The sequence below is a fragment of the Camarhynchus parvulus genome, unplaced genomic scaffold (genome assembly GCF_901933205.1).
Source record: "Camarhynchus parvulus unplaced genomic scaffold, STF_HiC, whole genome shotgun sequence".
NCBI lineage: Eukaryota > Metazoa > Chordata > Aves > Passeriformes > Thraupidae > Camarhynchus > Camarhynchus parvulus.
This window is the reverse complement of record NW_022148380.1, coordinates 143,680-165,346: the sequence shown is the minus strand read 5'-3', so window position 1 is coordinate 165,346 and position 21,667 is coordinate 143,680. Positions and strand designations below refer to the sequence as shown.

General features: G+C 64.4%; 1 protein-coding gene across 1 annotated transcript in view; it reads left to right on the top strand.

Moving 5' to 3' along the window:
- The window catches only part of RYR1 (ryanodine receptor 1), an 84,780-nt gene that overhangs the window by 48,372 nt on the left and 14,741 nt on the right, over positions 1-21,667 (top strand). The window contains 31 exon segments of the mRNA XM_030970389.1: positions 1,090-1,129; positions 1,182-1,315; positions 1,885-1,974; positions 2,446-2,586; positions 2,858-2,935; positions 4,831-5,015; positions 6,011-6,126; positions 6,853-6,920; positions 7,931-8,052; positions 8,692-8,729; positions 9,233-9,293; positions 9,745-9,787; positions 10,111-10,321; positions 11,833-12,147; positions 12,763-13,003; positions 14,001-14,088; positions 14,163-14,255; positions 15,129-15,143; positions 15,690-15,719; positions 15,864-16,031; positions 16,442-16,501; positions 17,184-17,318; positions 17,410-17,476; positions 17,479-17,521; positions 18,367-18,463; positions 18,990-19,096; positions 19,799-19,850; positions 20,394-20,474; positions 20,551-20,650; positions 20,729-20,808; positions 21,580-21,656. Of these exon segments, the coding sequence (XP_030826249.1) occupies positions 1,090-1,129; positions 1,182-1,315; positions 1,885-1,974; positions 2,446-2,586; positions 2,858-2,935; positions 4,831-5,015; positions 6,011-6,126; positions 6,853-6,920; positions 7,931-8,052; positions 8,692-8,729; positions 9,233-9,293; positions 9,745-9,787; positions 10,111-10,321; positions 11,833-12,147; positions 12,763-13,003; positions 14,001-14,088; positions 14,163-14,255; positions 15,129-15,143; positions 15,690-15,719; positions 15,864-16,031; positions 16,442-16,501; positions 17,184-17,318; positions 17,410-17,476; positions 17,479-17,521; positions 18,367-18,463; positions 18,990-19,096; positions 19,799-19,850; positions 20,394-20,474; positions 20,551-20,650; positions 20,729-20,808; positions 21,580-21,656 (3,176 nt within the window).

The following is a 21,667-nucleotide window of genomic DNA, read 5'->3' as shown; positions in this document are numbered from 1 at the left end:
GGGCTCCCACTGACGTCCTGTGGTGAGCCCCGCCTGTCACTGTGCTCATGGAGAGACCCCAGCGGATGTCACACTGGAGCACCGCTCGGTGCCTGGCCCACCCCCTGTGTCACGGGCCCATGTGCTCATGCAGAGTCAACCAACTGGCCATGGACCCAGCCCATCCAGATTCTCATGGAGAGCCCCCAACCCCATCTGTGCTCATGGAGAGCCCCCAGCCCCATCTGTGCTCATGGAGAGACCCCAGCCCCATCCAGATTCTCATGGAGAGCCCCCAGCCCCATCTGTGCTCATGGAGAGCCCCCACCCTGTCTGTGCTCATCCAGAGCCCCCAACCCCATCTGTGCTCATGAGAGCCCCCACCCCATCTGTGCTCATGGAGCCCCCAGCCCATCCTCTGCGACCCCACTGCTCATGGAGCCCCCACCCCATCTGTGCTCATGGAGAGCCCCCACCCCATCTGCTCATGGACTGACCCCATCTGTGCTCATGGAGAGCCCCCAGCCCCATCTGTGCTCATGGAGAGCCCCCAGCCCCATCTGTGCTCATGGAGAGACCCCCAACCCCGTCTGTGCTCATGGAGAGCCCCCAACCCCATCTGTGCTCATGGAGAGACCCCAGCCCCATCCAGATTCTCATGGAGAGCCCCCAGCCCCATCTGTGCTCATGGAGAGCCCCCATTCTTCTATCCAGAGCCCCCCGACCCCATCTGTGCTCATGGAGAGCCCCCATCCCCATCTGTGCTCATGGAGAGCCCCCAACCCCATCTGTGCTCATGGAGAGCCCCCGACCCCATCTGTGCTCATGGAGAGCCCCCAGCCCCATCTGTGCTCATGGAGAGCCCCCACCCCATCTGTGCTCATGGAGAGCCCCCAACCCCATCTGTGCTCATGGAGAGCCCCCAGCCCCATCTGTGCTCATGGAGAGACCCCAGCCCCATCCACCCCATCGTCTATGGAGAGCCCCCACCCCCAATCTTCATCCAGAGCCCCAGCCCCATCATCTCGTGGGAGCAGCCCCATCTGTCCTCATCCATCCTTATCCTCATGGAGACGCCCACCCTCTCCCAGACCCCCCAACCCCATCCAGGCCCATGGGCTCATCTTCTCATACCCCAACCCCCACCCTGGTATCCCCTACCCCGGTCCCCCACCTTCCCCTGGGCTCCCCCAACCCCATAGTCCCCCGACCTCCCGGTGTCCCCCTGACCCCGGTGTCCCCCCGTGTCCCCCCCAGTGTCATCATCCCCGAGAAGCTCGACGGTTTCATCAACAAATACGCCGAGTACACGCACGAGAAGTGGGCCTTCGACAAGGTGGGGACCCCCCGGGACCCCCCAGACCTGTGGGGACACCCCCAGGACCCCCCGGGACCCCTCAGACCCCTGGGACACCCCCGGGGTCCCCTCTGAGCCCCCCCAAATCTGCACAACCCCGGAGCTGCTGCAGCGACCCCAACTTGGACCCAGCACCCGGACCCTCAACCCTTGGTGACCCCCAAATCTCCTCTGTCCCCCCAAATCTCCTCTGTCCCCCCCAAGTCTCCTCTGTCCCCCCAAATCTCCTCTGTGCCCCCCCAAGTCTCCTCTGTCCCCCCCAAATCTCCTCTGTCCCCCCCAAATCTCCTCTGTCCCCCCCCAAGTCTCCTCTGTCCCCCCAAATCTCCTCTGTCCCCCCCAAATCTCCTCTGTGCCCCCCCAAGTCTCCTCTGTCCCCCCAAATCTCCTCTGTGCCCCTCCCCCCTCCCCCCCCCCCCCCCAAATCTCCTCTGTCCCCCCCAAATCTCCTCTGTCCCCCCCAAGTCTCCTCTGTGCCCCCAAATCTCCTCTGTGCCCCCCAGCCCGATGTCCCCAAGCCCCCCTGACTTGTGTCCCCCCCTCCCCAGATCCAGAACAATTGGACTTTTGGGGAGACCGTGGATGAAGAAGCCAAAACCCACCCGATGCTGAGACCCTACAAAACCTTTTCTGAGAAGGTACCACGGGACCCCCCGGGACCCCCAGACCCCGAGGGACCCCCCAAACCCCGAGGGACCCCCAACCCGGGGGACCCCCAAACCCCGGGGACCCCCAAACCCCGAGGACCCCCCCCCCGGGGGACCCCAAACCCGAGGGACCCCCAAACCCGAGGGACCCCCAAACCCGAGGGACACCCCCAAACCCCGAGGGACCCCCCAAACCCCGGGGGACACCCCAAACCCCGAGGGACCCCCAAACCCCGAGGGGACCCCCAAACCCGGGGGGAACCCCCAAACCCGGGGGGACACCCCCAAACCCGGGGGGACCCCCAAACCCCGAGGGACCCCCCAAACCCCCCAGGACCAGGAGGTCTCCTGGTGGCCACCAAGGCCACGCTGGGAGCCCCCAGCCCCTTCCCTCCTCGTCCTCATGGACCCCCCCAAAGCCGCGGATTTTGGGGTGCCCCCTGACCCCCCCCGACCCCCCAGGACAAGGAGATTTACCGGTGGCCCATCAAGGAGTCGCTCAAGGCCATGCTGGCCTGGGAGTGGACGGTGGAGAAGGCGCGAGAGGGCGAGGACGAGCGCACGGAGAAGAAGAAAACACGAAAAATCTCCCAAAACGCTCAGGTGGGACCCCAAAAACACCTCGGGAGGGGGTGTGGGGCACCCCAAAATCGTCTGGGGGGAGGTGAGGGGGGGTCAGGGGTGTGGAGAACCCCAAAATCATCTGGGGGGGGGTCAGGGGTGTGGAGAGCTCCAAAATCATCTTGGGTGGGGGGTCAGGGGTGTGGAGAACCCCAAAATCACCTCGGGGGAGATGTGGGGGGGGTCAGTGGGCTGGGGAAGGGACACCCCAAAATTTTGGGGTCCCCCTGACCCCTCCCATGTCACCCCCCAGGCTACCTACGACCCCTCCCATGGCTACAGCCCCCAGCCCGTGGACCTGAGTGGGGTCACTCTGTCCAGGGAGCTGCAGGTGAGGGTCCCAGTGTCACCCAGTGTCCCCCAGTGTCCCCCAGTGTCCCCAGTGTCACCCAGGGTCACCCAGTGTCACCCAGTGTCCCCCAGTGTCCCCCAGTGTCACCCAGGGTCACCCAGTGTCCCCCAGTGTCACCCCAGTGTCCCCCAGTGTCACCCCAGTGTCACCCAGGGTCACCCATGTCCCCAGTGTCACCCAGTGTCACCCCAGTGTCCCCCAGTGTCACCCCAGTGTCACCCAGTGTCCCCCAGTGTCACCCCAGTGTCACCCCAGTGTCCCCCAGTGTCCCCCAGTGTCACCCAGTGTCACCCAATGTCACCCCAGTGTCACCCAGTGTCCACCCAGTGTCACCCCAGTGTCACCCCAGTGTCACCCAGTGTCACCCCAGTGTCACCCCAGTGTCATCCCAATGTCCCTCCTGTACCGTCACCCGTGTCACCCAGTGACCCCCAGGATGTACCCTCCATGTCCCCCCCCAGTGTCACCCATGCCCTGTGTCACCCAATTCCCCAGGTCCCAGGTACAAACACACCAAACCAACCCAACAGACCCCAACATGCAACCCCAAACCCACCTCCCCCACACCCTCCCCAAACCCCCTGCCCCCCCCACAACCACCACCCCAAATCTCTCCCCCAAACCCCCTAGAACCACCCCAAATCCCCCAAACCCCCCCAGAACCACCCCAATCCCCCCAACTCCGCCAAAACCACCCCAAATCCTCTCAACCCTCCCCAAATCCCCCTAAAACCACCTCAAATCCCCCAAACCCCCCCTAAAATCACCCTAAATTCCCCTAAACATCCCAAAATCCCCTAAAGCCCCCTAAAACCCCCCCAAATCCCCTAAAACCACCCCAATCCCCCTAAAACCACCTCAAATCCCCCTAAAACCACCCCGCATCCCCCAACCCCCTAAAGCCACCCCAAATCCCCCACCCCAAATCTCCCCCAAACCCCTAAACCCCCTAAAAACCACCCCAAATCCCCCCAAACCCCCAGAACCACCCCCCCCAACTCCGCCAAAACACCCCAACCCTCACCCTCCCCCAAATGGCCCTAAAACACCCAATTCGCCGAAACTCCCAAAACACCCCGATCCCCAAAAAAGCTCGAGCCCGCCAATCCCCTAAAACACCCAAATCCCCCAAAACCACCCCCTGCACCCCCGAGCCCCTGGGACACCCCCCCCCTAAAACCCCCCAATCCCCCAAACCCCCCAGCCCCAAATCGCCCCAAACCCGGCCAGGTGTGATTTGGGAGGTCCACGATAACATTTGGGGGCGCCAGAGAATTTGGGGGGGCCAAGGGGTGAGACCTCCCCAAAGGGGGGGTCGACCCGGGGGAGACCCCCAGCCCCAAATTTGGGGGTTCCGGGGTGTGGATTTGGGGGTTCCAGGGTGGGTTTGGGGGATCCAGGGTGTAATTTGGGGGTTCCAAGGAGGGGATTTGGGGGTTCCAAGGGCTGGGTTTGGGGGTTCCAAGGAGGGGATTTGGGGGTTCCAAGGAGGGGATTTGGGGGTTCCAAGGGCTGGGTCTGGGGGCTCCAAGGCTGATTTGGGGCACAGGGGGGGTTCCAAGGAGGGGATTTGGGGGTTCCAAGGGCTGGGTCTGGGGGGTTCCAAGGGGCTGGATTTGGGGGGTTCCAAGGAGGGGATTTGGGGGGTTCCAGGGGCTGGGTCTGGGGGTTCCAAGGGCTGGGTCTGGGGTCTCCAAGGCTGGGTATGGGGGTTCCAAGGGGGCACTGGGGGGTTCCAGGGGCTGGGTTTGGGGGTTCCAGGGGCTGGGTTTGGGGTCTCCAATGGGCTGGGTCTGGGGGTTCCAAGGAGGGGATTTGGGGGTTCCAAGGGCTGGGTCTGGGGGGTTCCAAGGAGGGGATTTGGGGGTTCCAAGGGCTGGGTCTGGGGGTTCCAAGGGCTGGGTCTGGGGTCTCCAAGGCTGCTCTGGGGCGCAGGGGGGGGGTCCCACCCGCTGCTGGTGCCCTACGACACGCTGACGGCCAAGGAGAAGGCGCGGGACCGCGAGAAGGCCCAGGAGCTGCTCAAATTCCTGCAGCTGCACGGATACGCCGTGACCCGGTCAGGGGACACCCCAAAACCCCCCGGGCACCCCAAAACCCCCGGGCACCCCAAAACACCCCCAGGACACCCCAAAACCCCCCGGGGCACCCCAAAACCCCCCTGGGCACCCCAAAACCCCCGGGGCACCCCAAAACCCCCCTGGGCACCCCAAAACCCCCGGGGCACCCCCAAAATCCCCCCGGGACCCCCAAAACCCCCCAGGACACCCCAAAACCCCCCGGGACCCCCCAAAACCCCCCTGGGCACCCCAAAATCCCCCTGGGCACCCCAAACCCCACACCCCCCGAACACCCCCGACCCAAAACCCCCCTGGACACCCCAAAACCCCCCTGGGCACCCCAAAAACCCCCGGGCACCCCAAAATACCCTCCAGGACACCCCAAAACCCACTGGGGCACCCCAAAATACCCTCCAGGAACAGCTGGAATCCCAACTGGAGCCTGGAGTGCGGGGGGAGAGCAGGGACTGGGGAGGGAATTGGGGGTCCTGGGAGGGTCTGAAAACACCAAAATCCCCAAATTCAGAGGGCGTCGGGGAGTGGGAGGGTGCCGGGGGTCCAGGAGGGATCCAGGTATTGGAGGGGCTCCAAAATCCCACCAAATGTCCCTAAAATCCTTTCAAAATCCCCCCAAAATCCCCAAAGAAACCCCAAATTCAGGGGGATCTGGAATTAGGGGGGTGCCAGGGGTCCAAGAAGGATCCGGGTATTGGGGGGGGACTCCAAAATCCCCCCAAAATCCCCAGAGAAACCCCAAATTCAGGGGGATCAGGGAGTGGGGGGATGCCAGGGGTCCAGGAAGGATCCTTGGAACCCCCCCCGTGCCCCAAAATCCCCCAAAACCCCCCTAAAACCTGGGGGTGACCCCAAATCTGCAGCACCCGGGGCTGGTGGGAGCGCAGGGGGGATCTGGGGGATTTGAGGAGACTTTGGGGGGCTCGGGGGGGGGGATTTGGGGAGGGGGTGCTGAGTTTTGGGGTCCCCCCCGTGGCAGGGGGCTCAAGGACATGGAGCTGGACACGTCGTCCATCGAGAAACGCTTCGCCTTCGGCTTCCTGCAGCAGCTGCTGCGCTGGATGGACATCGCCCAGGAGTTCATTGCACACCTGGGTGAGACCCCAAACCCTGGGGACACCCCAAAATCCCGGGGGGCCCCCCAAAATCCCGGGGGGCACCCCAAATTCCGGGGGCACCTTCAGAACCCCCCAAACCGCTGTGAGCCCCCCAAATCCCCTGTGAGCCCCCAAACCCCCTGTGAGCCCCCCAAACCCCTGGGAGCCCCCCAAATCCCCTGGGAGCCCCCCCAGCCCTTGGCTGGACATCGCCCAGGAGTTCATTGCACACCTGGGTGAGACCCCAAAATCCCGGGGGGCACCCCAAATCCCGGGGGCACCTTCAGAACCCCCCAAACCCCCTGTGAGCCCCCAGCCCTTGGCTGGACATCGCCCAGGAGTTCATTGCACACCTGGGTGAGACCCCAAACCCTGGGTGAGACCCCAAAATCCCGGGGGGCACCCCAAATCCCGGGGGCACCTTCAGACACCCCCAAATCCCTGTGAGCTCCCCAAATCCCCTGGGAGCCCCCCAAACCCCCTGGGAGTCCCCCAAATCCCCTGTGAGCCCCCAAACCCCCTGTGAGCCCCCAAATCCTCTGGGAGCCCCCCAAACCCCCTGTGAGCCCCCCAAATCCCCTGGAAGCCCCCAAATCCCTGGGAGCCCCCCCAGCCCTTGGCTGGACACCGCCCAGGGGCTCATTTTGATGACACCCCAAATCCTGGGGTCCCCCCAATCCCATGGGACCCCCCAGGACCCCCCCTGACCCCCGTTTTCCCCCAGAGGCCGTGGTCAGCAGCGGGAGGGTGGAGAAATCCCCCCACGAGCAGGAGATCAAGTTCTTCGCCAAGGTCGGGGGGACCCCAAAAACGGGGAGGGGACACCCCAAAAACGGGGAGGGGACGCCCCAGAAATGGGGATGGGAGACCCCAAAAATTGGCATGGGACACCCCAAAAACGGGGACAGGAGACCCCAGAACTGGGGAGGGGACACCCCAAAAATGGGGAGGGGAGACCCAAAATTCAGGGATGGGGTGCCCCAGAAATGGGGGGAACACCCCAAAAACAGGGAAGGGACACCCCAAAAACGGGGAAGGGACACCCCAAAAATGGGCATGGGGCACCCCAAAAACGGGGGGAACACCCCAAAACCCCTAAAAATGGGGAAGGACGGGGGGTACAGGGTGGTTTTGGGGTCTCTGTGGGGTATTTGGGGTTCTTAGAGGTTTTGGAAGGTGCTTATGGGTTCTTTGGGGCTTTTGTGGGTTATTTGAGGTCTCTGTGGGTTATTTGGGGTCTCTGTGGGGTATTTGGGGTCTCTGTGGGGTATTTGGTGTTTCTGTGGGGGATTTGGTGTTTTTTTTGGGTATTTGGGGTCTCTGTGGGGTATTTGGGGTCTCTATGGGATATTTGGGGTCTCTATGGGGTATTTGGGGTCTCTGTGGGGTATTTGGGGTCTCTATGGGTTATTTGGGGTCTCTGTGGGGTATTTGGGGTCTCTGTGGGGTATTTCAGGTCTCTAAGGGGTATTTGGGGTCTCTATGGGATATTTGGGGTCTCTGTGGGGTATTTGGTGTTTCTGTGGGGGATTTGGTGGTTTTTTGGGTATTTGGGGTCTCTGTGGGGTATTTGGGGTCTCTGTGGGGTATTTGAGGTCTCTGTGGGTTATTTGGGGTCTCTGTGGGGTATTTGGGGTCTCTGTGGGTTATTTGGGGTCTCTGTGGGGTATTTGGGGTCTCTGTGGGGTATTTCAGGTCTCCAAGGGGTATTTGGGGTCTCTGTGGGGTACCCGGGCCCTCCTGTGCAGTTTTGGGGTTCCCTGTGGGTTTTGGGGTCCCGCTGACCCCCGGTGCCCCCGCAGATCCTGCTGCCCCTCATCAACCAGTACTTCCACAACCACTGCCTCTACTTCCTGTCCACGCCGGCCCAGGTGCTGGGCAGCGGCGGCCACGCCTCCAACAAGGAGAAGGAGATGATCACCAGGTGGGACCCCAAAATCCCACCCCAAAATCCCACCCCAAAACCCCCTAAAATCCCTCCCCAAAAATCCCCACAAAACCCCTGCAAAATCCCTACAAAATCCTCACAAAACCCCACCCCAAAATCACCACAAAATCCCTCCCCAAAATCCCCACAAAACCCCTGCAAAATCCCCACAAAATCCTCACAAAACCCCTGCAAAATCCCACCCCAAAATTCCCACAAAACCCCGCAAAATCCCACTGCAAAATCCTCACAAAATCCCCACAAAATCCCACCCGAAACCCCCTAAAATCCCACCCCAAAATCCCCACAAAATCCTCACAAAATCCTCACAAAACCCCTGCAAAATCCCAACCCCAAAATCCCCCCGAGTTCCAAATCCCACCCCCTCAATCCCGCCAAGCCCCAAACCCGACCTCCAGCACCCCCAAATCCCTGGTGTGGGATCCCTGCCCGGGGATTTGGGGTTTTGGGGACCCCCCTGACCCCTTTGTGTCCCCTGGGACCGTTTTGGGGACCCCCTGCCCCTTGTTCCCTTCGGGGGATTTGGGGTTTTGGGGACCCCCCTGACCCCTTTGTGTCCCCCCTTGGGGGATTTGGGGTTTTGGGGACCCCCCTGACCCCTTTGTGTCCCCCCAGCCTGTTCTGCAAACTGGGGGGACCCCCGACCCCTTTGTGTCCCCTGGTACGGGGGACACTGGGGGGACACTGGGGGACACTGGGGACCCCTTGAGGGGGACCCTCGGGGCCTGTTCGGCAAACTGGCGGACACTGGGGGCACTGGGGGGCCGCTGTGGGGGACACTGGGGACATTGGGGGACACTGGGGGGACACTGGGGGGACACTGGGGACACTGGGGGACACTGGGGGACTGGGGACACATTGGGGGCTGGGGAGACACTGGGGGCACTGGGGACACATTGGGGGGCACTGGGGACAGTGGGGGGGACACTGGGGACAGTTGCGGGGACACGAGGGTGACACTGGAGGGGCACCAGGGACACTGGGGGGACACTGGGGGGGACACTGAGGGGGCTGGGGACACACTGGGGGGACTGGGGACACTAGAGGGGACACTGGGGGGACACTGGGGTCACTGGGACTCTCTGGGGACACGCTGGGGCCAGCAGTGGCACTGTCCCCCCAGCTGATGTCCCTGTCCCTGTCCCTGTCCCCCCAGGCACAGACGCCCCGGCCGTGGTGAACTGTCTGCTCATCCTGGCACGGTCCCTGGACGCCAGGTGGGGACAGCGGGGACACCGTGGCCGTGTGTCCATCCGTGTGTGTGTCACTGTGTCCCCAGTGTCCCCAATGTCCCCAGTGTCCCCAACGTCCCCGATGTCCCCAGTGTCCTCAGGACGGTGATGAAGTTGGGCCCCGAGATCGCCAAGGCCGGGCTGTGTCCCTGTGTCGCTGTGTCTGTGCCCATGTCCCTGATACCCCTGATAACCCCGATGTCCTGCATGTCCCCGATGTCCCCAACGTCCCCGATGTCCCCAGTGTCCCCAGTGTCCCCAGGACCGTGATGAAGTCGGGCCCCAAGATCGCCAAGGCCAGGCTGTGTCCCTGTGTCCATGTCCCTGATAGCCCCTATAACCCCGATGTCCCCAATGTCCCCAATGTCCTGCATGTCCCCAACGTCCCCGATGTCCCCAATGTCCCCAGTGTCCCCAATGTTCCCGATGTCCCCAGGACTGTGATGAAGTCGGGCCCCGAGATCGTCAAGGCCGGGCTGTCCCTGTTCTTCCATGTCCCTGATAGCCCCTATAACCCCAATGTCCCCAATGTCCCCAATGTCACGTGATGTCCCCAATGTCCCCAGGACGGTGATGAAGACCCCGACGCAAGGCCCCTCCCTTGTGCCCATGTTATCCCCTGATAACCTCGATATCCTGCATTCCCATTCCCCCTTCAACCCTGATTCCCAGTCCCCAATTCCCCAGGGGTGATGAATCGGCCCGAATCGTCACGGGCTTCCCTGTGTCTGTGCCCATGTCCTGATAGCCCCTATAACCCCAGTCCCGGTGTCCCCAGGACCGTGATGACGGCCGCCGGGCCCGCTCGTTCTTCGAGTCGGCGGCCGAGGACATGGAGAAGTTGGGGGAGCAGCTGCGGCTGGGCCGGGGGACCCCGACGCGCGCCCCCACCAAGGGCGTGGCCCAGAATGTCACCTACACCTCGGTGGCGCTGCTGCCCGTGCTCACCGCCCTCTTCGAGCACCTGGCACAGCACCAGTTCGGGGACGACGTATTGGGAGTAACAGAGGGCGGTGGGGACAGGGGGACAGCAGGGGACAGGGGACAGGGGACAGCAGGGAGAGGGACAGGGGACAACAAGGACAGGGGGACGGCAGGGACAGCAGGGACAGGGGGACAGCGGGGACAGGGGACAGGGGACAACAAGGACAGGGGGACGGCAGGGACAGCAGGGACCGGGGGACAGCAGGGGACAGGGACAGCAGTGGGGGACAGGAGGATGGGGGGACAGCGGGGACAGGGGGACAGTGGGATGGAGGTGGGGACAAGGGGACAGCAGGGGGGGACAGGGGGACAATGGGGACAGCAGGGGGACAGCACAGGGGACAGTGGGATACGTTGGGATCTGGGGACGTGGTGGGGACAAGGGGCTTAGGGACACAAGGGCGTGTTGGGGACATGTTGGGGTGTGGGTGGGGAGGACATGGTGGGGACACGGTGGGGACAGGGGGACGTTAAAGGAAGGTGGAGACAGGGGACGCATTTGGGAGGGTCAGGGGCATGGGGACACAGCGGGGGGGACATGGGGACAGCTGGTGACACCGCTGTCCTGGTCCGCATAGACGACGTGCAGGTGACCCCAAAAACCCCAGCAGGGAGCCTACAAGCCTCGGCTGGGGACCCCCGTGGACAGCGGGGACCCCAAAAACCCCAGCAGGGACCCCAAAACCTCGGTGGGGACCCCAAAAACCCCAGAAACAGCCGAGGACTGGAAGGGGTGGACACACATAAAACCATTTTGGGAGACCCCCCCCCAAAATGTGTGACGGGTTTGGGGTGGGGTCTGGGGGTTCCCTGGGTTAGGGGTGCTCATGGGGTGACCCCTTGGTGTCCCCTCAATGTCCCCAGTGTCCCCTCGTGTCCCCACAGGCAGAGGCCGGCCCTGGGCGAGTGCCTGCCCCCGCCATGCCATGGCTCATGGGCGCGCTGACCACTGAACCCCAGCTCGTGTACAGACGGGTGCGCCCGTGGGTGTCACCTCCCCGTCACCTCCGTGTCACCTGTGTGTCACCTGTGTGTCACCTGTGTCACCCCAGTGGCGCCCCCGTGTCCTCCCCCAGCTGCCTGCATCTCCCCACATCCCTCTGTGAGTGTACCCGTGGGTGTCCCCATGTCACCTCTGGGTGTCCCCAAACCTGTCGCCGTGTCCCCAGTGCTGGGTCTCCGTACTAGACGAAGAGCGCTGTGTCCCCATGGGATGTCACCGTCCCCATGTCACCGCCTGTCCCCAACCTGTCCCGTGTCACCTGCTGGGTGTCACCTGTGTCACCCCAGCTGTTCCCCTCGGGATGTCCCCAACCCTGTCCCCATGTCCCCAACCCTGTCCCCGTGTCCCCAGTGCTGGGTCTCCCCTCGCGGGTCGAGGAGCTGTGTCCCCTCGGGATGTCCCCAACCCTGTCCCCATGTCCCCAACCCAGTGCCGGGTCCCCCGTGCTGGGTTGGAGGAGCTGTGTCCCCATGGGATGTCCCCAAGCCTGTCCCCATGTCCCCAAGCCTGTCCCCAAGCCTGTCCCCGTGTCCCCAGTGCTGGGTCTCCCCTCGCGGGTCGAGGAGCTGTGCCCGGACCTGCCGGACCTGGAGCGCCTCATGGGTGACATCGGCGGCCTGGCGGACTCGGGCGCGCGCTACACGGAGATGCCGCACGTCATCGAGGTGACGCTGCCCATGCTGTGCCACTACCTGCCCCGCTGGTGGGAGCGCGGCCCCGACGCCGCCCCCCAGGGCCCCTGGGCCACCGAGGTCACCGGCCAGCACCTCAACGCCCTGCTGGGACACATCCTGCGCATCGTGGTCAACAACCTGGGCATCGACGAGGCCTCCTGGATGAAGAGGCTGGCGGGTGAGGGTGCCCGGGGGGCTGCTGGCCACGGGGGGCTCCTGCAGGTGATGGTGGTGGGTTTTGGTGGGTTTCAGTGGTCCCAGGATGGTGCTGCTGGCCCTGGCTGGCTCCTGCAGGTCATTCTGGTGGCTTTTGGTGGGTTTCAGTGGTCCCAGGATGGTGCTGGTGGCCCTGGCTGGCTCCTGCAGGTCATTCTGGTGGCCCCAGGGATGTTCTGGTGGCCCCAGGCCTCCGCCATTGTGGGTTTCAGTGTCCCAATTCTTTTCTCATCATTCTGGTGGCCCCAGGGATGTTCTGGTGGCCCCAGGCCTCCCAGTGGCCACGTTTGCTCCCGGTGTTGGCCCAGCCCATGGTGAGCAAGGCGCGGCCGGAGCTGGCCCGGGGTGGTCCCAGGGCTATCCCAGGGGTGTTTTGATGGTCCCAAGGTACTCCCAGGCGTATTTTGGTGGTCCCAGGGCTGTCCCAGGGATGTTCTGGTGGCCCTGGGGTGGTCCCAGGGGTGTTCTGGTGGCCCTGGGATGTTCTGGTGGCCCTGGGAGTGTTTTGGTGGCCTTGGGGTGGTCCCAGGGGTATTTTGGTGGCCCTGGGGCTCATGGTGACCACCCCTGCCCGCAGTTTTCGCCCAGCCCATCGTGAGCAAGGCGCGGCCGGAGCTGCTGCGCTCGCACTTCATCCCCACGCTGGGGCGGCTGCGGAAGCGCGCGGGGAAGGTGGTGGCCGAGGAGGAGCAGCTGCGGCTCGAGGGCAAGGCCGAGGCCGAGGACGCCGAGCTGCTGATCCGCGACGAGTTCTCGGTGCTCTGCCGAGACCTCTACGCGCTCTACCCGCTGCTCATCCGCTACGTGGACAACAGCCGGTGAGGACGGGCTGGGGACACTGCCAGGGGACAGTGCCATGGGGCTGGGGACACTGCCAGGGGGCTGGGGACAGTGCCAGGGGGCTGGGGACACTGCCAGGGGGTTGGGGACAGGGTCACAGGGGGCTGGGGACAGTGCCAGGGGGATGGGGACATGGCCAGGGGGTTGGGGACAGGGTCACAGAGGGCTGCTCTACCCACTGCTCATCCGCTACGTGGACAACAGCCGGTGAGGACGGGCTGGGGACACTGCCAGGGGACAGTGCCATGGGGCTGGGGACATGGCCAGGGGGCTGGGGACAGTGCCAGGGGGATGGGGACACTGCCATGGGACTGGGGACAGTGCCAGGGGGCTGGGGACAGTGCCAGGGGGATGGGGACACTGCCAGGGGGTTGGGGACAAGGTCACAGGGGGCTGGGGACAGTGCCAGGGGATGGGGCATGCCAGGGGGGGACACTGGGACAAGGTCACAGGGGGCTGGGGACAGTGCCATGGGGCTGGGGACATGGCCAGGGGGCTGGGGACACTGCCAGGGGGTTGGGGACAGTAGGGGGGACAGTGCATGGGGCTGATGCGGGGGACACTGCCAGGGGGTTGGGGACACTGCCATGGGGGTGGGGACACTGCCAGGGGACAGTGCCATGGGGCTGGGGACAGTGCCAGGGGGTTGGGGACAGTGCCAGGGGGCTGGGGACAGGGTCACAGAGGGCTGGGGACACTGCCAGGGGGTCTGGGGACACGCCCAGGGTGAGCCAGCCATGGCGGCCATGGGGACACGGCCGTGGTGGCCTTGGGACACAGCTGCGGTGACCCAGCCGTGGTGGCCGTGGGGACGTGGCCATGGTGGCCTTGGGAACCCAACCACAGTGGCCATAGGGACTCATTAATGGTGGCCATGGGAGTGGTGACCCACTGATGGTGTCCCCCGGTGGTGACCCCTCGGTGACCTCCCCGTGACCCCCGGTGACCTCCCTGTGACCCCTGGCGTCCCCTCAGGGCCAAGTGGCTGACGGAGCCCAACGAGGACGCGGAGGAGCTGTTCCGCATGGTGGGCGAGGTCTTCATCTACTGGTCCAAGTCTCACGTGAGTGGGGGTCCGGGGGGGTCCAGGTGGCCTCTGGGGGTCCCTGACCCTCTCTCTGTGTCCCCCCACCCCAGAACTTCAAGCGTGAGGAGCAGAACTTCGTGGTGCAGAACGAGATCAACAACATGTCCTTCCTGACGGCCGACAGCAAGAGCAAGATGGCCAAGGTGGGCTGGGGGGGACCCCAAACTGCCCCTGAACCCCCAGGACCCCAAACTGCCCCTGACCCCCCCAGGACCCCCTGCCCCCCCGGGCTCCATCCCACCCAGAGCCCTGGAACCATCCCAGACTCACCTGGGACCCCTAACTCACCCCAAATCCTGCCGTGGAGCCCTAATTCACCCCAAAAACCGTCTTGGACCCCAAATCCCACCTCAAACCCCTAATTCACCCCAAAATCCCCACCTCAAAGCCCTAATTCACCCCAAAATCTCACCTGGAATCCATAATTTGCCCCAAATCCTGCCTTGGACCCCTATTTCACCCCAAAATCCCACCTCAAACCCCTAATTCACCCCAAATCCCACCCGGGACCCCAAACCCACCCAATCCCCTGGTGACCCCCAAAGTCCCCACCCTGCTGCCCCCCAGCCCCGTTCCCACCCCAAATCCCCATCCCCATATCCCCAACGCTGTCCCCATGTCCTTAATGGTGTCCCAGTGTCCCTAACTCTGTCCCCATGTCCCCAATGATGTCCCCATGTCCCCAGCACTGTCCCCATGTCCCTAACGGTGTCCCAGTGTCCCCAATGCTGTCCCCATGTCCCCAACGCTGTCCCCATGTCCTCAGCACTGTCCCCATGTCCCCAGCACTGTCCCCATGTCCCTAACGGTGTCCCTCTGTCCCTGACTCTGTCCCCATGTCCCCATGTCCCTAACTCTGTCCCCATGTCCCCAACACTGTCCCCATGTCCCCAATGCTGTCCCCATGTCCCCAACGCTGTCCCCATGTCCCCAACACTGTCCCCATGTCCCTAACGGTGTCCCTCTGTCCCTGACTCTCTCTCTTCTCTCCCCTCGGCTGCGGGTGCTGCTCCCAGTCTGGAGATGGACAGGTTAGCGGGGAGGGGCTGGGGGGGACAGGGGTCCCACAGGGGTCCCCCAGGACCCTCGCTGGGGTCACCATGGTTGGGACCCCCAAAACTCCCCCAGGACCCCTCGCTGGGGTCACCACAGCTGGGATCCCCCAAAACTCCTGCAGGGGCCCTGTCCTGTGGGGTCACCACAGCTGGGACCCCCAAAACTCCTGCAGGGCCCTGTCCTTTGGGATGGCCCTGTCTGGGACCCCCAAAACTCCTGTCCTGTGGGGTCACCACAGCTGGGACCCCCCAGGACCCCTCTGTGGGGTGACACTGGCTGGGACCCCCCTGTCCTGTGGTTATGGGGTCACTGCTGACCCCGTGTCCCCATCTCTGTCCCCATGCTGTCCCCGTGCCAGGGTGGTGGCTCGGAGCAGGAGCTGGCACTGGTTATGGGGTCCCTGTCCCCACACTGTCCCCACGCTGTCCCCGCCAGGCGGTGGCTCGGCGGAGCGGCAGCTGGTTATGGGGTCCCTGTCCCCACACTGTCCCCACGGTGTCCCCACGCTGTCCCCATGCCAGGGCGGTGGCTCGGAGCAGGAGCTGGCACTGGTTATGGGGTCCCTGTCCCCACACTGTCCCCACGCTGTCCCCATGCTGTCCCCATGCCAGGGCGGTGGCTCAGAGCAGGAGCTGCACTGGTTATGGGGTCCCTGTCCCCACGCTGTCCCCATGCCAGGGCGGTGGCTGGGACAGACTGACACTGGTTATGGGTCCTTCCACACTGTCCACGCTGTGCCCACGCTGTCCCCATGGCAAAACCCACCCCTGGCCACACTCAAGAAGATGCTGCCCATCGGCCTCAACATGTGCTCACCTGCTGACCAGGAGCTGATCGCGCTGGCCAAGGGCCGCTACGCCCTGGTGGGTGCCCGGGCACACCTGGGCACACCTGGGACCCCCCAGAAACCCCCCTGGAACCCCCAAATGTCCCCTGGCTTAGGGACAAAGCCAGACAAAGCCCTGGGTTGGGGACATGGCGCTGGCCGAGGATGGACACTGTGCCCTGGTGGGTGCCCGGGGACACCTGGGCACACCTGGGGACACCTGGGACCCACAAATGTCCCCTGGGTTTAGGGACAGAGCCCTGGGGTTCGGGACATGGTGCTGGCCAAGGGTGGCCACTGTGCCCTGGTGGGTTCCCGGGGACACCTCGGGGACAAGCCCAGGGTTTGGGGACACCCCACGGGTTTGGGGACACCTCCAAGGGTTTGGGGACACCCCCAAGGGTTTGGGGACCCTTGCTGAGGTGTCCCCTTTGTCCCCCCCTGCAGAAGGACACGGACGAGGAGGTTCGGGAGTTCCTGCACAACAACCTGCACCTGCAGGACAAGGTGAGCTGGCACGGCCCCCGTGTCCCCCATGTCACTGTGTCCTTGGGTGTCATTGTGTCCCCACCCTGTGTCACTGTGTCTTCAGTGTCACCTGTGTCCTCTGTGTCATTGTGTCCCCAGTGCTGATGTCCCCAATGTCCCCAGGTGGAGAACACGGGCTCGGCTCGCTGGCAGATGGCCCTGGTCCTGTCCCCAGTCAATGTCCCCAGTGTCCCCAATGCTGTCCCCAATGCTGTCCCCAATCAATGTCCCCAGGTGGAGAACATGGGCTCGGCTCGCTGGCAGATGGCCCTGGTGCTGATGTCCCCAATCAATGTCCCCAATGTCCCCAATGTCCCCAGGTGGAGAACATGGGCTCGGCTCGCTGGCAGATGGCCCTGGTGCTGATGTCCCCAGTCAATGTCCCCAATGTCCCCAATGTCCCCAGGTGGAGAACACGGGCTCGGCTCGCTGGCAGATGGCCCCAATGCTGTCCCCAATCAATGTCCCCAATGTCCCCAGGTGGAGAACACGGGCTCGGCTCACTGGCAGATGGCCCTGCTGCTGATGTCCCCAGTCAATGTCCCCAATGTCCCCAATGTCCCCAATGTCCCCAGGTGGAGAACACGGGCTCGGCTCGCTGGCAGATGGCCCTGGTGCTGATGTCCCCAATCAATGTCCCCAATGTCCCCAATGTCCCCAGGTGGAGAACACGGGCTCGGCTCGCTGGCAGATGGCCCTGGTGCGCCAGGCCGGGCGGGACGAGGACCCCGACAGCCCCGAGCAGGTCGTGCGCAGGGTGCAGGAGGTGTCGGCCGTGCTCTACCACCTGGAGCAGGTGCGGGGGGCTCAGGGGGGGCTCGGGGGGGTTTGGGGGTGCCCAGGTGTGTTCAGGGGTGCCCAGGTGACCCCGGGTGACCCCCCTGCAGACGGAGCACCCCTACAAGTCCAAGAAGGCCGTGTGGCACAAGCTCCTGTCCAAGCAGCGCCGCGCCGCGGTGTCGCCTGCTTCCGCATCACGCCCCTGTACAACCTGCCCAGGTGGGCCCTGGGGCGCTGGGGTGACACCTGAGACCCCCTGGGTGACACCTGGCACCTGCTGGGTGACACTTGGCACCCTCCAGTGCCCGCCTGGCCCCCTTGGGTGACACCTGGCCCACCTGGGTGACACCTGGGACTCTCTGGGTGACACCTGGAAACCTCCATGTGCCACCTGGCACTCCCTGCATGACACGTGGCACCCTCCAGGTGACACCTGGCACCTGCTGGGTGACACCTGGGACTCTGTGGGTGACACCTGGCACCCCCTGGATGACACCTGGAAACCTCCATGTGCCACCTGGCACTCCCTGCATGACACGTGGCACCCTCCAGGTGACACCTGGGACCCTGAGTGGCATCCGGGACCCCCTTGGTGACACCTGGGTGCCAACTGGGAGCCCTGAGTGACACCTGGGACCCCCTGGGTGACACCTGGCACCCTCCAGGTGACACCTGGGATCCCCTGGGTGACACCTGGCACCCTCCAGGTGGGGATGGGTGGGCCAGGTGGGCACAGGTGGTGCCAGGTGGGCACAGGTGGTGGTGCCAGGCGGGCACAGGTGGTGCCAGGCAGGCACAGGCAGGCACAGGTGGGCACAGGCAGGCACAGGTGGGCACAGGCAGGCACAGGTGGGCACAGGTGGGCACAGGTGGGCACACAGGTGACAGCCGTGTCCCCAGGCACCGCGCCTGTAACATGTTCCTCGAGTCCTACCGGGCACAGGTGGGCACAGGTGGTGCCAGGCAGGCACAGGTGGGCACAGGTGGGCACAGGCAGGCACAGGTGGGCACAGGTGGGCACAGGCGGGCACAGGTGGGCACACAGGTGACAGCCGTGTCCCCAGGCACCGCGCCTGTAACATGTTCCTCGAGTCCTACCGGCTCTCGTGGCTGGCCCGGGAGCAGCCGCCCTTCGAGGACCGAATGATCGACGACCTCTCGGTGAGACCGGCCTGGGGACATCCCGGGGGCTTGGGGACATCCCGGGGGTTTGGGGACATCCCGGGGGGCTTGGGGACATCCCGGGGGCTTGGGGACATCCTGGGGGTTTGGGGACATCCCGGGGGTCTGGGGACACCCGGGGGTTTGGGGACACCCCGGGGGTCTGGGGACACCCCGGGGGCTTGGGGACATCCCGGGGGTTTGGGGACACCTGTTAGGGTTTGGGGACATCCCGGGGGTTTGGGGACATCCCAGGGGATTGGGGACATCCTGGGGGCTTGGGGACATCCCGGGGGGTTTGGGGACATCCCCGGGGGGTGTTTGGGGACACTTTTGGGGTTTGGGGACACTTTGTGGTTTGGGGACACTTTTGGGGACACGTTTGTGGTTTGGGGACACTTTTGGGGTTTGGGGACACGTTTGTGGTTTGGGGACACTTTTGGGGACACTTTTGGGGGCACTTTTGGGGGCACTTTGGGGGCACGCCGAGCGCGGCCGACGCGCGGTTCGGGGTTTGCGGGGACAGAAGTCGGGGCGGGAGGAGGAGGAGGAGGAGGAAGAGGCCGAGGCGCGGCCGGACCCGCTGCACCAGCTGATCCTGCACTTCAGCCGCACGGCGCTGACCGAGCAGAGGTGACCCCAAAACCCAGGGGCACCCCAAAACCCTCGGGGGACCCCAAAACCCTCGGGGGACACCACGTCCCATTGGAACTGGGATCCAGAAACCCCAAATCCCTGAGAGGACCCCAAATTCTGAGGGGGGGACCCCAAATTCTGAGGGGGGGACCCCAAATGCCAGGGGGACCCCAAATCCTGCAGGGATCCCAAACCCCCGAGGGTGGACCCTAAATCACACTGGAACTGGGACCCAGAAACCCTAAATCCCAGGCGCACCCCAAATCCTGCAGGGATCCCAAAACTCAATGGGGACCCTAAATCACACTGGGGACCCCAAATCCCTGAGGGGGACCCCAAATCCTGACGGGATCCCAAATCCCACTGGGGACCCCAAATCCCTGTGGGGACACCAAAACCCGGGGGAACCCCAAATCCTGCAAGGGACCCCAATCACCTGAGGGCACCCCAAATCCCGTGGGGACCCCAAATTCTGTGGGGAAACCAAATCCCTGAGAGGACCCAAAAACCTGGGAGGACCCCAAATCCTGCAGGGACCCCAAATCCCACCCTGGGCACCCCAAATCCCACCGTGGGCACCCCAAATCCCAGTTTGACCCCTCATGATGGGGGGAGCTCAAACCCCCCCTTGGGGTCCCTTTTTGGGGTGTCCGGGGTGTCCCCCCCGTCCCCAACCCGTGTCCCCCCCTCACCCCGCAGCCACCTGGAGCAGGATCACCTGTACATGGCCTACGCCGGCATCATGGCCAAGGTGGGCACCCCAAAAACGAGAGGACCCCAAAACGGGGGGACCCCAAAAATGGGGCAGCCCAAAATCAAGGCTCCCCAAAAATGGGGCACCCCAAAACCGGGGGGACCCCAAAACCGGGGGGACCCCAAAACCGGGGGCACTCCAAAAACGGGGGGACCCCAAAACCGGGGACCCTAAAACCGGGGGACCCTAAAACCGGGGGGACCCCAAGGGCTGAGGGGTTGGGGGTCCCCAAGGTCAATTTTGGGAGTGGAGGGGCCGGGATTGGGGTGGGGACCCCAGGGATTTGGGGGAATCAGAGATGGGGGGGGGTCCCCAAAACTGGGGGGTCCCCAGGGGCCTGAGGGAGTTTGGGGTCCCCAAAATTTGGGGGGTTCCCAGGGGGATTTGGAGGTCCCCAAGGGATTTTGGGGGGTTCCCAGGTGGTTTGGGGGAGTCACGAGGATTTTGGGAGGGGTTTGGGGGTTCCCAGGGATTTTGGGGCCCCCCAGGTTGGTTTTGAGGGGGGGTCCCTAATTTGGGGATCCCCCCCCATTCCCCCAGAGCTGCCACATCGAGGAGGGGGAGGAGGAAGAGAAGGAGGAAGAGGAGAAGGAGGAGGAAGAAGCCGAGGATTCGTTTGAGGTGGGGAGGGGACCCCAAAACCCCCTGACCCCCCCTGACCCCCGTGACCCCTGTGTGACCCCTGTGTGACCCCCAGGAGAAGGAGATGGAGAAGCAGAAGCTGCTGTCGCAGCAGGCCCGGCTGCACACGCGGGGCGCGGCCGAGATGGTGCTGCAGATGATCAGCGCCTGCAAGGGTGAGTGACCCCGAGTGACCCCTGAGTGACCCCACGGTGACCCCACGGTGACCCCGGTGTGACCCGCGCTGTCCCCAGGTGAGCGGGGGGCCATGGTCTCCTCCACCCTCAAGTTGGGCATCTCCATCCTCAACGGGGGCAACGCCGACGTGCAGCAGGTGCGAGCCCACCTGTCCCACCTGTGTCCCCTCCTGTCCCTGATGCCCCCACCTGTGTCCCCTCCTGTCCCCAGTGTCCCCTCCCGTGTCCCCTCCTGTCCCCAATGTCCCCTCCCGTGTCCCCTCCCGTCCCCACCTGTCCTCACCTGTCCCACCTGTGTCCCCTCCTGTCCCACCTGTGTCCCCACCTGTCCCCAATGTCCCCTCCTGTGTCCCCTCCTGTCCCAGGTGTGCCACCCCACCTGTCCCTCCTGTGTCCCCTGTGTGTCCCTCACCTGTCCCCAGTGTCCCCACCAGTCCCCAGTGTCCCCAGTGTCCCTCACCTGTCCCCAGTGTCCCTCACCTGTCCCCACCAGTCCCCAGTGTCCCCAGTGTCCCTCACCTGTCCCCAGTGTCGCTCACCTGTCCCATGGTGTCCCCCCATATCCCCAGTGTCCCTCACCTGTGTCCCTCACCTGTCCCCAGTGTCCCTCACCTGTCCCCACCTGTCCCCAGTGTCGCTCACCTGTCCCCAGTGTCCCCACCTGTCCCCAGTGTCGCTCACCTGTGCCCTGCTGTCCCCCCTGTCCCCACCTGTCCCCAGTGTCCCCAGTGTCCCTCACCTGTCCCCCCTGTCCCCACCTGTCCCCAGTGTCGCTCACCTGTGCCCTGCTGTCCCCCCTGTCCCCACCTGTCCCCAGTGTCCCCAGTGTCCCTCACCTGTCCCCAGTGTCCCCACCTGTCCCCAGTGTCGCTCACCTGTGCCCTGCTGTCCCTCACCTGTCCCCACAGAAGATGCTGGAGTACCTCAAGTCCAAGCGCGAGGTCGGCTTCTTCCAGAGCGTGCAGGCGCTGATGCAAACCTGCAGGTGGGGGGGAC